At 38.4% G+C, this 16,077-nt stretch overlaps 1 protein-coding gene across 1 annotated transcript in view; it reads left to right on the top strand.

Annotated features, from left to right (window-relative positions):
* Positions 1 to 16,077, top strand: part of GRIN2A (glutamate receptor, ionotropic, N-methyl D-aspartate 2A) — a gene marked incomplete at its 5' end in the record, with an annotated part of 42,557 nt that overhangs the window by 23,851 nt on the left and 2,629 nt on the right. The window contains 2 exons of the mRNA XM_009587195.1: positions 632 to 819; positions 15,090 to 15,328. Of these exons, the coding sequence (XP_009585490.1) occupies positions 632 to 819; positions 15,090 to 15,328 (427 nt within the window). The remainder of the gene's footprint in view (positions 1 to 631; positions 820 to 15,089; positions 15,329 to 16,077) is intronic.

Here is a 16,077-nt window from a genome sequence, read left to right as displayed (position 1 = left end):
TCCTGCTGCACTCCAGGTACACAAATAGTATGTTTGAAACTGTGAATCATAAAGACACATTTTCTATAATTTCTAAGCAGGATTTAAATAGCTATATCAGATATGCTGCAATACCTTCCTCTGTCTTGGCAAGGACTTAACCTCCACCTTCATTTTTATTTTTGGAAAGAGACATAAAATAAGAGTATGTGTGGAAAACTGGTGAAGTCACATTTTCAGTCTCATTCTGTATTTTAAATAAGCTAATTGGTTATTGTTGTTTCAACTCTAAATTCTCTATTATCATTTGTGTTGGTTTTGGAGATCATTTTGCATCTCAAGATATTTATTATCCATTTTGAGAGCAAAGATACAAAGATAACAGAGCAAGACATTTTGTAGCTTGGTTTCTCCTGCTCAGTATTTTTTAACAGCATGCCTTAAAATAGAAATGCAAAACTATGTGTCCTACTTTCCCCTCACTAAAATAGATGCCTTTTGTTAATTTTAGATACAGCAGAGCAGGATATGTAATTAAGGATATCAAAGAATGCATATGATATTCAACAGAGTCCTAACATCAAGGACAAAAGAAGTCTGACAACAGCTGACCCTAATGATTTGGTTTGTAAAATGTTTTCTTTTATTTCAGGAAGTTGGATGCTTTCATCTATGATGCAGCGGTGCTGAATTACAAGGCTGGAAGAGATGAAGGCTGCAAACTTGTCACAATAGGGAGTGGATACATCTTTGCCACTACGGGCTATGGAATAGCACTTCAGAAAGGATCACCTTGGAAAAGACAAATTGATCTAGCCCTCCTTCAGTTTGTTGGAGATGGTAGGGACCAATCTTTTTTCCTTTCTTTTCTTTCGCTATGTATGCACAGTTAATTCAGTTTTAGTAGCTCTGAGCCTTTTAGTACTGTTCTCTTACAGTCTTTAAAAAACCCAAACAAATGCAAAACAAATGAGTAAAATTATTTCTCCATACTGAGACAGGAGTTCTCTTCCACTCTGTTCTAACTCACCTCACTGCCAAGCACATTTGCATTTATTTTCAGAAAGTATTTTCATATACATTACAAAGCAACACTGGCCTCAATGTTAGAGAGCATTTCTAAATTTATTTATTTTCTTTTTTTAATTTTGCCTTCGAGAAATTCCTGAGGAGTTTTTACTTGGTAGATGAGTTATCTTTCAGCATGACTGTTTTGCTATTTAAAAATATTTAGCTCAGTTCTGAACTGGTGTGAGTGATCCCTAATCTAGGATGGATTAATTTAAACTTCTGGTAAAAGAATGTTTATGGAATTGAAGTAGGGTGACTGGTTTTATTGGATTTCAAACAGCTGATTTTCATTCTAACACAAAAATAGAAGAATTGTAGGTCCTCCTGGCACTTCTGCCCTGCAGAAGAAGAAAACTTACTGCATATCTTTGATATATTTATAGACAGTTATAATGAGTCGTTCTCCACATAGGGCTTAAACTACATTTTGATTGTAGAAATGTTTCTTTGCCACAATGAAACTTCAAGCCTTTCACATGTGTAAGCAAATAAAAATATGGTGCTTAAAAAAATTTTTGTGTTATGACTGACTAAAATCCTCCATCAGATTGGAATATGGTATGTGTTACGCAATCATTTTGATTTTTTTTTTTTTTTACATAAGTACATGTATTAACTTTGCATTTCTCTGTCAGTGAAAAAGAGGGCTTTATTGAAAAATAAATATGCACTTAATGTCACCAATAGCATGCCATTGAGACCAAGAATGGTAAATATCTGTATAATAGGACAGTTTAAACGGCAAAGTGCAGGACCTTAGCATAGTGGCCTCCTGTTCCATAAAAATCAAGACTTTAATTTTCATACTGGAGACAGTGAGTGTATTAGTCTTCCAGCACATGGATTTTATTCCTATTATAATACTAAATGACTGAAAGAGATGTAATCATCATGACTGATGCATTTTGTCTGGTGTACATAGAGAGATACTAGTGTCATCTTTCTTGATCTGTTGGATTTAGAGAGTCTTATGGAAGAAACATTGCTTACTTCTGCTAAGGAATGAATATATGACCCACAATAGCTAGATTTCAAGCAATTACATATTCTTGTTTTAAACAGTTGCAATTAATTGGTTAAATCTTTGCTTTATTTTTCTGTTTGTGAATATTTTGTGAACAGAATATTCTTCTATTTGTGTAATACTATTAAGAAGTGTTAGATGCTGTAATTCTGACCCATTTTTAGATGGGGAAGTTGAATCAGAGAAGTTGAATTATTTGTCCCATACTAAAGAAGAAAATGCTTGTGTAGCCTGAAGGAGGACCTGAGCTGTCTCTCAGTTGTGGGCTAACCTCTCTAGAAGTTGCCAGAGCAGTACTGAGGTTTTCATTCTTTTCACCTTGCATTTTCTTCATGCTTACTCTTTCATCATTTTTTATACTTCTCATCCAACAAAAAGAAATGAAATCACAGGGAAAGAAAATAAATGAAATAGAAGGGAAAGTATTTGAAGCTATTTAAGAAAAAGCTCTTCAAAATACCGAAGGTACTGCATTTTTATGCATCACTTTGTCTCTGAATATCAGGGAGAAAACAAAATGGATGGGAGGAAAGAGGAAAAAAAATCTTATCATGTATTTACACTTTGACCTGTGGATTTACATAGCATATGAATGTTTATATCTTTAACCCATTTTTAGTAGCTGAAAATAATACAAATGAATGGTCTATGAAAGTCGGTGTTAAAACTTCCATGTGAATAATTTATAGAATTGCAATAGATACAGATGGCACCCAGGTGAATGAAACATTGTCATGAAATGTCTGCTCCCATGTTCACCTTGCTCAGATATTACTTCAGAAGATAAGCAAAACTTTTGAATGCACAAACCATAGGGATTGTGAATGTGTTTATGGCATTTTTTCAGTGGTATTTTCAGTACATTTAGAAGGTGCTCTGAACAACCCATGAATGCTACAATGTTCATTTCCTCTTGTAAAGGATCCCTAAATTTGTTCAGAAAAAGGTGTGGGCACTATTAAAGAGAATAGCAGTTGGACATATATGATTTCTAGGAATTATTGTAGATATGTTTCCTTTAGTCCCAGAAATGTTTGCTGCCTTGTCTCACTTCATTGTGTCACAGGTCTAGATGATAATTTTCAGAAAAAAATAACCAACCAAACAAATGGGGGAAAAAAAGAAAAAGAAAAAAAAAACCATCCCAAAAAATCCTAAGAATGATACTGAGGTTGAAATTTCTTCTACTAATTTATAAAGTGCATTGCGGGTGAACCGGAAGAAAACACCAAGAAATTAAATGTAAAGAGTGATTGCCTGGAACTAGCATGACCTGATTTTGTAATCTACGTCTAACTTCAGTAGTTCGATGAATAATCTTTTTAGCTATGAATTTACATAACTCTGTTTTGGTGAATTAAAAGGGATGAACCCAGAGTTCAGACAGACATCACTTTGCTGTATCACTAAAAATCTCTTTGAAGTTATCTAGACTAAAAACAAGTATGATTGCGGGGAAAGTTTCATCCTAAGATGATACTCCTGGGAAAGCCTCAGTGGAGTCTGAATGAGGTTGTTTAAGTAAATAGGCAAACACAAATGAAGACAGAAATACTTCTTTCATGTGTATAGCCTCTGCAGAATTTATTATTCTCTAAGACTAAGCCTATAAAACAGCAAAGCACCTAGTAGATTGAATTATTATTCAGTATATGTAATAGAACATTCATCACAGTATGGAATAATTTCAATGAATGATTATAAATCTAATGAGTTTCATAACTGTAAGGAAAAAAATCCTAATGAGTTGAACAAACAATTTCTTGATATGAATGTTATGTTAATAAGAGGAGAGAACCTTTTGGATTATACTAGATATTTGAATAAGACCAAGTAATTTGTTTAAAAGTATATCTGATTGCACCTACAAAAACCCATGATATCATCTCTCTTTTACATTTACACACTACTGAGACAGCCTTTTGAAATGTGTTTTAGAGCTTTCAATTTCCTCTGCACGTGTCTTTCTCCTGTGATTTTTCTCATTTGATTTTTCCTTGCTTCTTCTGTATCATTCTCCTATCCAAGCTAGTTCACTTACACAATGAAATGAAATTTTTGCACAGTGGATAGGAACTTTTCCCTCTTCCTTGCTGATGTAAAACATCCAACTGAAGTATTAATGACTTGTTCATGCAGGAGCATCTTTTCGTACTTTCCAAAATGTGATGCTTTTTCTGCATTAAAGTCAATGGCTTTGAACCTCTTTTTTACCTTGTTGGCACTGGAAAAACATTAAGGTAAATACAGAGGGATGTACGTTTGTGTTAGGGATAACTTTAAGCTTAGACTGGGTGGTTTATACGTATCTACATGAGTAGCGTTCTGATTCTGAGGATAGTTCTACTGGGCGGACAAATTTTACTGACAATGAACAATTACACTGCAAAAGTGACTCTGAAGTCTCAGTGGAAGGAAGCAGGCTTTGAGATGCCAAATTTGTTACTCTAAAAGAGGAAAAGAGACAGAGGGAAGGAGGATGGGAAGGAGTTGCTGAGGAATTTAAAAAATAGCTACTTAGTTGTCTCAAAAATAGAATTATCCGCAAAATGTTTCATCGCTTGATCTGTGCAGGTTCCTATACATAGCCCAGTTCATAGGAAGTTGAGATGAATATGCATTTGTTAGTATAAGATTAGTTGCTTTGTAACACTGAACCTTTTTAATATAAAGAGTTAGGAGTTGCTTTTCCTTGTATAAAGAATATGAGTGAAGTGTATTACTAGTGAATTTCTGGCTTTGTACATCTTACTATCTGTACATCACATCTCATTATCTGCAAAAACTTCCAGCTGACGATTAGCATCCGCAGTTTTGTTTAAAATAGTGGATCATCAGGGTAATCCTCTAAAATGCAGTGGTGCTTGTGCTGTTTTTTGGCTTGCTGTGGTCACAAGATGAAACTTTCATTGTTTTTTAACAGAGAAATAAAAATATTTCTACTGAAACATGGAAGACTATTTCTCAATCTTCTGTTGAGAAATAGAAGCACCCAGGAGTTCAAAAGCAACTAAAACGATACGGCTGCTAAGAAACAGCACCATTATTTTGTTTGGATCTTCCACCCACAGCCACAGGAATGTGTCAGAACAGAAATGTTGTGCACTGAAGAGTTGCATGATACGTGCTTGAATTTCTTTTATAAACCTCTGTAAAGAGCAGCTGGGCAGGTGACATACCCAGAATCCAGCATGTTACCCTAGTAGCTGTCAACCGCTTTTTTGTGCTAGCTTGCCGTTTGAGAAGTGCAGTAAAGGCTCAGCCACACAGCCTGTGTAATTTAGCAAGTCTATAACTGCTGGACTGCACCATTTGTGAAGGCACCCATGTTCCTCCAGCCTTCAATAGCAGGAACATTTGGCCAGCTGTCTGAAGGCCCAGGTATTGCTAATACTTCTCTGGCTTGGGCTGCATGGTGCCATTTAAAGCAGAGTGGTACTTTTCTAAAAATATACTGCAAAGTAGTTTGAAAGACATTGCTTCTGAAACCTATAGCATCATGTCTTTGGGATCTGGAGCAGAATCACTGGTGCCTAGTAGGTGAGAATTTCTTTTTCTTTCTCTTTCTTTCTGTCTTTCTCTTTTTTTTTTTTTTTCATTTGTGAGCAAATGAGATTATTGAACTGCAAATGACACAGCTGCTTTGGGATTAAGAGAGTAAGAGGGCTTCAGAGTGTGCATGGGATGGAGAGAAAGACAACAAGGAGCCTTTAGCTATGGGGGATGCAGCAGAAATAGAGGGATAAAAGATGCATGACAGCAAAAATGGATGGAAACAAGGAACAGAAAAATGCTGAGTAAAGAGAACAAGTTTGGGGAGGAGTGGTAGAATATCAGCCAGCTGGCCAGGTTAAGCATCTACTCATGTAAGGTATTTGTAACATATTGCGTTACCTGCAGGTTACGAGCTCAGTTCAAACAAAGGTCTGGGAAGGGATCTGCAGGAAAAGAGGGGCAGATGATATAGCTGTATTAAGCCCTTAATCCTTAAAGCTGCAACCTTTAAAGCAAGTAGAGACACAGAGAGTAAAGAAGAAAACTGGTTTTGCTTTGAGTTTCCATAGAGTGTCTGTTATCCCCTTCCTAATAATTTTCAGTTCTGGTTAATCTTTATGCACTTTTAGGATGGCTTAGTGCACTACGAATTATTTTCCTGCGTGGATAATTGCTTCCCATTCCTTAGGAGTAATAGGTAACTGTGGAAATGAGATTTGCCCCCTTACATCTGGAAGAGGAAAGCTCTTTGCTTTTTTTTCATATTTTGGCATAAGCCTTCCTGTCTAGATTATAAGGAAGTGTAGCAGTGTGACTCACACTGGCTGTTAAAGACCAAGAAGGAGATACGTATGTGATTATAAGGACATATTTTCAGTGTGTGCTGCTCAGGCAGAATACACCCACAATCCCAGTGATTTTCTGTTTATATATTTAGTGTCCTCCTTAAGCAGCGAGTGGAACAAATGTGACTGGAGAGTGTAAGTGTATAAGTGGAGGGTGTTTGTGTGGCTGAACAAGAGTTAGAGGGATGCTAATATTGAAAGTCGTGCTTAGCAGTTCTGTTAATTCATCCTTAACTGATGAGGGCATTCAGAGTGCAGTCATTAACTCACAATAAGTTTATTGCTGTCAGTCATCTGTGTTCCTCTTGCTATTTTTACAGGGGGAAATAACTCAGAAAAAAAGAGTAAGAGAGATTGTTTTGGAGGATCCAGACTGGATTCAGAAAGTTGCTGTGCTTTTATATAATCTGTTCTGTGAAACATGCTGTATGGATCCTACAACTAGGTCAAACTGAAATTGATGAGCTTATTGAACCAAATGCACATCAACCCATCTGGTTTCTCCTCTGTTCAGGGTAAAGACCCTCTTATGTTAGGGTCTCCAAGGGACGGGGTGCTACCTTCCTCCTCCATCACTTAGTGGGAGTTCTCACCAGAGTAAGTGTGAAATAGTCTGTTCCTAAATTTGAAAACTGCCGTTTGTCCAGTCTGAATAAGCAGATGATTCTGCTAGTGCAGCCACAGTCTTTTGAAGATGATGCCCGACATCTGATCAACGTGAAAGTATATATTTAACCCTTCTATTCAAGATGTATAGTTGGTATATGTCAGTTTTCTTTACTTGCATGCTGGCTCCTCAGGCTGAACCTCAGGTTAGCGCTTTGCGCAAGAGTCACCACCCCTTATACCGTCAATACCGGCCTGTTTCTTTTTGCACCTTCTGCTCTGTCACACGCACTGTGATCTCCTGCTGGGGTGGGCTCCTCCTGCCCTGCACTGGGGGTGTCCACAGCTCAGGTGGTTGCAAGTGCCTTTGTGCGAAGGATCTCACTGTGTAAACCCAATCTCTCACTCACGCTCAAGAGAGCAGTAGCCCATTTTAGAAATGCCAGTGCCAGAGAAACCCCCATTAGATTATTTTTTCCTCAGTTTATTTCAGGTTTGCTGTTTCTCTTATGTTCTGTTGGCACCCCAGTGCCAGGTTTTGGTTTGCGATAAGGTGAAGGTACAGGCTGGCACGCTGAACCACCCTGAAGTTGTCATTTGCGAACAGCACACGAAGTGTTAAAATCTTTTTTTGGATCCAGAAGGGACACATAAAATAGATTTCTCCTCCCTTTATGTGTGAGAATAATTAAATAGGTTAAAATTAAGGTAAAAATTTGATGAAAATACCCCTCCAGAGTACCTAAGGAAGTAGTAGAGGCAGCCTATGAACCACCAGTGATTATCTCCAGGAACCTATGGCTTTAACCTACATAGAATGATTAAAGCAGAGCAGAAAAGCACCTGTCTTTTAAAGAAGAAAAAGAAAAACTCAGTGAATTATAGACTTTAGTGCTTATAAAAATATTAAAACAAATTATTTAGCAATTTGATGTGATCATTTGGAGGATAATAAGAGAATCAAAATTAAAAAGTCAATTTTCCAATTACAAATCTTGTAAAATTAATGTAATTACTTATCTGTTAGGATAACTGTTCTTGCAGAGAATGTAGATAAGTGAAACACAAGTAAATAGTAAATTCTTCACAAGGACCATTTCTGTTTCCTTTTCCACTTAGTCAATGCTTTGACCGTAATCACTGTTTATATTTTGCTGCTTATTCTTCCCTCACGTAACTTGTATTTAATGGCTTCTTGACAAGCATTTCTCATGTGCAGAGCTAATTCCAAAGTCATATCTCTGTCCGTTATTATTTCTTCAACTTCCTTCCCTCAAACACTCTGTCCAAACTTCTGCTGGTGGTGTTTCCCCCGGGCGCTGGCTGGATGCAGCACACCTTTTAAAACCAAAGGGTGTCTCAGAGTTCTGACTGCTATTTTGGACTGTCATGAGTCTGTGCCTAATCTGGCTGTATTCCCAAGTCACACCAAAACCCAGCCCAGGCTTGACTTACTTCCCAAGAGTGAAGATCAAAGGAGGTAAATCATGGGCTTTGTTTGATTTTGGGGGTGTTTTTCTACCAGGATGAAGCTCTACCCACAGCTGTACTGGCTGGGGATTGTGCCCTTTGGTGCTTGTCAGCAGCTGTGGGGAGGAGAAGGATGAAAGGCCCTGTGGCTGTGGACTTGGAGAAGAGGGGTGGAGGCACGACCAGGCACACAGACTTCTGATGCTTGTTACTTACTGACTATCGATGTACGCTCTTGGTTTTGCCATCAGGAGGATACAGGGTTAGATTCTCCATCTCTGTCACTTTTCCCTGTGTTTGTATCCTCAGGGAGAGGGGGAGAAGATGCTCAGGTGCCATTCAAGCTTCAGAGGTCTTGCTTTCTTTCCTGGAATGGAGCAGCAAGTTGATTTTATTATTTATTTTTAAAATAAGCAGCAAAGAAGGTTATCCTAGTCTGTTTGATCTCTTTTGGATGTAATTATAAAACTTTGTGCTTGTTTATTTCTGGCAAGTTTGTAACTAGGGACATACTTGGGTGATAATGAAAGATTTTAATTTTTTTACTAATCATGAGGGAGGCATGAGACAAGTATTGAAAAACTATTACTCCATCTCAAAAAAAAAAAAAATCTTACCCCAAACTGCTTTTCTATAAGTACTTGTGGAGAATGATGGATTATGCGTCTTACCCCAAACTGCTTTTCTATAAGTACATGTGGAGAATCATGGATTATGCTGGTTTGGGGTTTTTCTTTTTTATAAATAACATGTAATTTTCAGTATGCGTGCATCTTCCTGGATGCATGTGTAGATGTAGAGGAAAAAAACACTCAGAAAACAAAATAACATCAGTGAAATGACCTGTAAGTTAGACAGTTTTAACCGTCAGTATCTCATGGCTGGCCCGTCACTTGGGAAGACACTGCCTCTTTCGGGAAGGTGGTTTAATGAGCAAAGTTGAGAAGCAAGGGAGGATGCCAGACCCTTACAAGATGCTGGGCCTAGGAAATGAAGGGACTCTGGGGATACCAGTAACCCCCCTAAAAAACCCCTGAGAGCTGACACATCTCCAAGAGACAATGAGAGAGACTGCAAAAGGGCAGCATGTTTTTCAGCTCCGAGAGGATGGTGGCAGGGATAGATGACACGTACCACAGCCTGCAAAAACTGCTAAGGGCTATGATGAGGAAAAGCGTGTAATTCTACCCTTTGGTCTGTATCTTTTCTGTGTCTGGATAATGATGTTTTTATTGTGAAGAAATTGTTCAGGGGACGCACCGGACAGCTTATCACTCCTTCCCAGAATGATAAAGTGGGAAATATGCTAGAGGTGTTGCACTAAAATGTAGAAAGAAAGGCACTTCTGGGATATTCAGTCAGAATGGCCAACTAGCACGTTTCTGTGCAAATAGCAGTCAGAGCAGAGAGCACCAGAGCCACAGGAGGAAACCCAAGAGAAATACAAAGGGATCGGAGTACTGTTTGCACTGTAACCTAAAACCATTGTAAATAGTCTTGAATTACCACTGAGAGAGCTAGAATTTTGCAATTTATTAGAGAAGACCATACTGTGTTTTGAGTGAGTGGTCCTGAGGCTCAACACTGCTTGAAATACAGATCTTTAAAATATTTGCTTATACTAATTCTTACATTATAAATGAAGCAGACTTTTTATGATCCAGCGCTATAGAAATTTAAAAAATATCTTAATGTAGGCATCATGCAGTTATTTGTGAATTTTGCAGGTTAAATATACTATGAATGTATTAGAAAATAAACACTATTTTTTTTTGGTCAAATATATTGGAACTCTTCATTTTCTAATCTTGTGCTAGTGTCATGATGTACTTTGTTGCTGAAATCTGCAACTATTCATTTAATGAATAGTGGATGCAGCTAAAAAATGATTGTGGCATTACATTCCTGTTGGTAAGTGCCTGAAGTGAAAACAAAAAGCCTTAAAATAAGTCTGATTAATATTTATAAGTAACCTGAGACCCCCCTGTTAGATGCAGACTTGAACTCCATTGACACTTGGTTCATTGAGGCCTCGCATTTATACATATTGAGGTTGCTGACTTAGATTTCCAAGGTCTGTCTTATGGAATATTTGGAGCTTTTACTTGCTAATCAGAATTATGCACACATGGAGACGACTGAACTCTCCAATGCCTGGTAATCACAAATTACTGGCCTTGTAATTGCCAAGACTAGTGTATTGCTATAGGTGTCTTTACCCTATATATTCACCTCACAAGTTAGACCACCCAAAAGGATTTGAAACACAAAAACATTCCTCCAAAAGGACTTGATTCTTTTGAATATTTTCTTCTGAACCAAAGTTTAACTAGCCTCAAAGTTCAATGTTTTGAATTCTGACTCCAGGCCAAGTTTGGAAGTGGCCGATTTTTATAAGGAATGAATCAACACCTCTGTTAAAAAATTCCTCATACCTGAGGATTTTGTAATAAAACTGTTATGCCTTCTGTAAATATTTTGGGTAAAATGTAATGGGCAGGAAGAACAATAAATAGATTGGGCAATTTTGCCAGTTTTATAGGGTCAGCTATGTTGAAGTGTTATTACAGTTAAATTAGTAATGGTTTTGTCTGTGTTTCTGTGTGTATACACACACACATGTATATAAATATGTACTGCAAATGGTAACTGATTTATATATATAGACCAGAATTACCAGCCTAATCTGTCCATTCCCAGATAATATCATTTCATAAGTATGACAATCCAATGATTACAGTGCTTTGTGATCTATAAAATTGTGGATTACTTTTGGGTATTAATTAACAGTCATTTCTGTCATTGTCAGATATAATGGAAGGGATATTGCAACAGCAGGATCTGCAAGGCTCTGGGATGCTTTGTTCTTCGTAGCTTGCCAGGGCATTGTCATTTATCTCGACTCAAAACAAGCTTGGTTGGTTTCTGTAGTGACATTTTTGGAAAGGTTGGTGGATTATCAATAGTTACTTTAGATGTACATGCCAAAGGGAAAGAAATGCAGAGGAAACAGTAATAAAAAAAGAGGTTTAGATTCCTAAGGTGAATTTTCTTATGAATTGTAAAAGGGCACAGCAGTCAAATTAAATTGATGTTTGACAATCTTGGGAGATGTGAATTGTCCTGCGGAAAGTAATGAGGGCTGATTGTCAGAGCTTCGGCTACTAATGCACAAACCAGAAATATTGCTCTCTCTTTGGACTTGGGTTCTTTTCTCTTCTATAGCCTCTGTGAGTTTTATTCATAGACCTTGGGGAGGACTTGAAAGACAGACGAGGGGAACAGTCCACTGAAGTTTAGCAGAACAAAAGAAATCCAAATGTTCTAAGATATGGAAATGCAAAAATGAACCCCAATTATCTATGTAGTGACAGTGTGCAATATCTATACTATTTTTAATAATTTATTGTCCTTATGTCCTTGATTAGAAGACTTTAAAGATTCATTAGGATTGACTTTCTTCTTTGGGGATGCTCTTAGGAATTTTGAAGATTGAGCGCTGTAATTTGGGAGAAGATACACTGCCTTTTTCAGATGTAGAGGTTCAATTCATGCTTCAAGCACAAAACTAAACTCAGAATTAAGTAGGAACCACATAATCTCTCTTACAAATTTGTGAAACGCCTTTGCTGAAGTGCCTCAGTACTTGTCCTTTCTACTACAATTTTCCCTTCACATTCTGTGAGAAGCAGTTTCTTCATCACAGTCTTGTGTTCCACTTCCACCTCACACATCCAAATTATCTGTGGGCTGCAGCTTTCCTAGTGCCCTGGCACTCTATCCTGCAAAATGCTCTTGCACAGCAGATGATTGATCTTCTACTCTAGCTTGAAGGTAGCTGAAACGTCAATATAGCTTCTAGCCATTTTTTTCTCATCTTTACTCCAATGATGTATGGATTATAATACTGAAAATGTATTCCCTAATCATGGGGTAAGGATTAGGGATCTTTAGCTTGGGAATTCTTCCCCCAAATTGAAGCCATATCCTAAATTGGGAAACACACCAAACCAGCTAATACGGTACTTTCTGGCTGTCTGTGTTGCATGCTGTATTTTCTAGAAACAGTGAAGTTTATATCATTAAAAATAATAATAGAATTACTCAGCTGACTATATCCCCGAGAGAGTAAAAAGGCAGGTATGCACATGCAATGCTTCAGTAAAAACAACACTAAACATTTGAAAATTAATATATCAAGCAATATAAAAAACAATCTTGGCAGGAACAATTACAGTTTATTGCACACCTCTGTCCATGTTGGCAGTAGCAACCACTGCTAAGTCATAGTGTCCTTCATCTGAGGCCAAATCTCACTGGTGAAATACAGATTCTAAGTCTAAGAACATGCAACAAAGGGAGCGCGCGGATCTGCTTCCTTAGCTTTAAGTAAATGAAGTGTTTTAATGGCAGTAAGGATGTGGCATAGCCAGAACCAGAAACCAGGAATGCTCTGTTTCAGGCACGTGATGATACCATTTATCTTTCTGCCGCTGCCCAGGAGGCAGCAGTGACAGCAGCAAAAGGCCAGAGGAGACTGTAAGACAGGCCAGGCGATCCAGAGGGCCAGGAGGGAGCAGAGGGAGGTGTCCAGGCACCACGAGAGAGAAGGCTGGGAGTACGTGGCGTGGGAAGGGTTTGCAGTTACTGCATCACCCAGGTCTCTGGGGGAAAACAGAAAATGAAAAGAGACAGAAAGCCAGGAGAACTGTATTTCAAAGATACTGCTAGTTACAATAAAAAATTTAAAAAAAGAAACAGGAAAAGAGGCATACTGTATTCCTGCAAGTATCCAGGCATTAAGTGACAGTTATTTTCTATGGAAAAGCAGGTGGTGTATGAAACACAATAGACTTTGTTAATACTGTATCATATACAACTATTTTTCCTCACTTGCTGCATGTGCTGAACGGGTAAAACTAGTCAAGCTTTCAATTTCCAATATAACATTACTTTAACCTTCAGACATAATGCTTTGGGTGATTTTACATCCAGTGTTGGTGATTGTCATTGCTTTGCCATAAATAAAAGTACTACGAGGAAGAAAAACAGAAAGTTTTGATAAATAATGTCTTTTCTTTCTAAAGTGCTTGCAGATCAGAAAGTAGTTTAAAACTGCATCTCTGAATCAGTTCATCTATTACTGAAATGCAGCCAGCTATGAAAGGAAATGTGACTAATGGCCACTGCAGTGGCGGCCCGGTGCAGCATCGAGGGGCAGCCAGCTGCTGGAGCTGGATGCTACTGCTCATGCTGAATTTTTAAAGTGGCCATTTGGGTCTGTCTTAACATTCAAAAACGTCTTCTTGGGTTGGGAAGCTGGAGTAAAAATATGGATGGGATATGTGGATGCACAGGATATGTAGATATCTGGATTGTAAGGTATCTCGTTAGTAGCTGTTCAACATAAAAAATAAAACAAGAGACAAAACCACTAATAAATCAAATCCCCAGATACCCAAATCCTGGGGAACAAGAGATACCAGAGACGATAGCAGAGACCACACATGTCAGGAGAGGTTCATCCAGAATGTTGCAACTTTTACAAAAAGGGAAAATAAGGTTATTATGGGTCTCACAGGAAAGAATAAACTTCTTATGGCATGTGAAATTTATTTTGCGATGTTTAAGGGAGGGGCCAAAGGGAGGGGTCAAAGTGGATCAGGGAGGAACAAGTGTAAGAAAATGGAGAGGAGGGGGCATAAAAGAGTCTGGTTGTGTGTCAGGATCCTTGTCTGACTGAGCCCTGTGTCTGATCGCTACAGCCTGTCCCATCTCTTTACTAAACTCCGTTGCTAGCTGATTTTGATGTGATCTCGCTTTCCATTTGGTGTTTATGAGTGTGGGGGGCAGCTGTGATTTGTTAGGGGACTTCGAGGTCCAAGCCGGTGCCTGGATAAGGGGTGTATAGGGTCTGGGCACAGATATTGCACAGACCTAGCCCATGCCAGTGTTTGAGGGGTCTGTAAGTAGTGGTGTGTTTGTGAGTCACATGAGTGATGGTGTGTGCGTGTTTCACTAGCAAACTTCAGTCCTCATCAGCTGGGCAGGAGGAGGAGGAGCAGGCCGTCTTTAGTTGTGTTTGTGAGTGCCAGTGCACTGCTGTCTGTGAGGGTCTGCGTGTGCATCGGCACCTCTGGAGTACACACGCGGGCTCACTACCGGCTGGGCCTGCAGACGGGAGCAGCACCGGTGGCACCTATTGGACTGGGTCAGGAGGAGCCTCCTGGGTCTGAGTGTGCACCAAATGCAGCTCTTGTGGATGGGGTGGAGGAATCCCTGGGACGGGAACCCTCCAGTTCCACTCTCTGTAACAAGTGATACTAGTTATAGCATGCAGAAGAAAGTTTTACCCAAATCACGGATCCTGCTTTCTACAGCAGCCAGCTTCCTACGTAATTTATGAAATCTGAGGACATCTGAAACTAGGGTGCTGTGAGTTGAAGTCTGCTATATTTGCAAATCCTTAGTAGGTAAGACTAAAATGCTCCACAAATGAAGCATTAAATGGTGCTGTATTTTTAAACTTGCAAAGACTTTCGAATACTGTGAGCAGTAATTTTTGCATTCTAACTGGTTTGACTCCTTGCTCTCCCTAGGGGAAATGGAAGAGTTAGAAACCCTGTGGCTGACTGGTATTTGCCACAACGAGAAGAATGAAGTCATGAGCAGCCAGCTGGACATCGACAACATGGCAGGAGTGTTTTACATGCTTGCAGCAGCCATGGCACTCAGTTTAATAACCTTTGTCTGGGAGCACTTATTTTACTGGAAACTTAGATTCTGCTTCACTGGAGTCTGCTCAGATAGGCCAGGATTGTTGTTCTCAATCAGCAGGGTTAGTATTACTTTCATTTTCCCCCTTCAGGCAACAAACAGAATAAACGCTACCTCCCTAAAACATTATCTTTCCTTTTATTCCCACTTGGACATTTGAAATACATGTTAGAGCATCAGTGTGACGCCCTAGAGTAGTCAGTGGGCTTAGGATGTACTTGCACTCCGTGGGAAGTCTTTTCTCCGTTGGATTATTCTAGTGTATAAGTTATCATATGCCAGGATAATCAGTAATCAGATGCTGAAAAAAAATACATTTAGGGGAAATTTTGATGAAGAAATGGTAGAGCTGCTCAGATGCAGGAAATGGATTAATTTCCACAAAAAAATCCAAACAAAACAAATACTAAATTGATGACAGATATTAGCTCTCAGTTTTGTGTATTTCTTAAACAAGTGGATTTTAAGTGATAAAAATATACTGGAAGATTTTTATAAGCTTTTCTTGATAGCAAACTTGAATAAACCATATGAGAAAAGGTCAAACACAAGTGTCATTTATGTTTGGTTAGACAGGTTTTAATGATAACTTTACCAAATACAAATTGGATTTACATATCCAAATAACTGAGACTTGTCGTAAAGTAAGAGAAATATGTGCTTGTTCTTATATTTTTGACGAATTAGTTGGTTTTTGTCTTTTTTTTTTTTTTAAACACACAGCACTTTCATTAGGTAATTGTTTTTGCTGGATTTTTTATACAGCTGAAGAGAATTGAAAATGATACTAAAATGCTTAATTGCTTTAAA

Source organism: Fulmarus glacialis, unplaced genomic scaffold (genome assembly GCF_000690835.1).
Source record: "Fulmarus glacialis isolate BGI_N327 unplaced genomic scaffold, ASM69083v1 scaffold33821, whole genome shotgun sequence".
In the NCBI taxonomy this organism is placed as follows: Eukaryota; Metazoa; Chordata; class Aves; order Procellariiformes; family Procellariidae; genus Fulmarus; species Fulmarus glacialis.
This window is presented reverse-complemented; position numbering and strand designations above follow the sequence as displayed.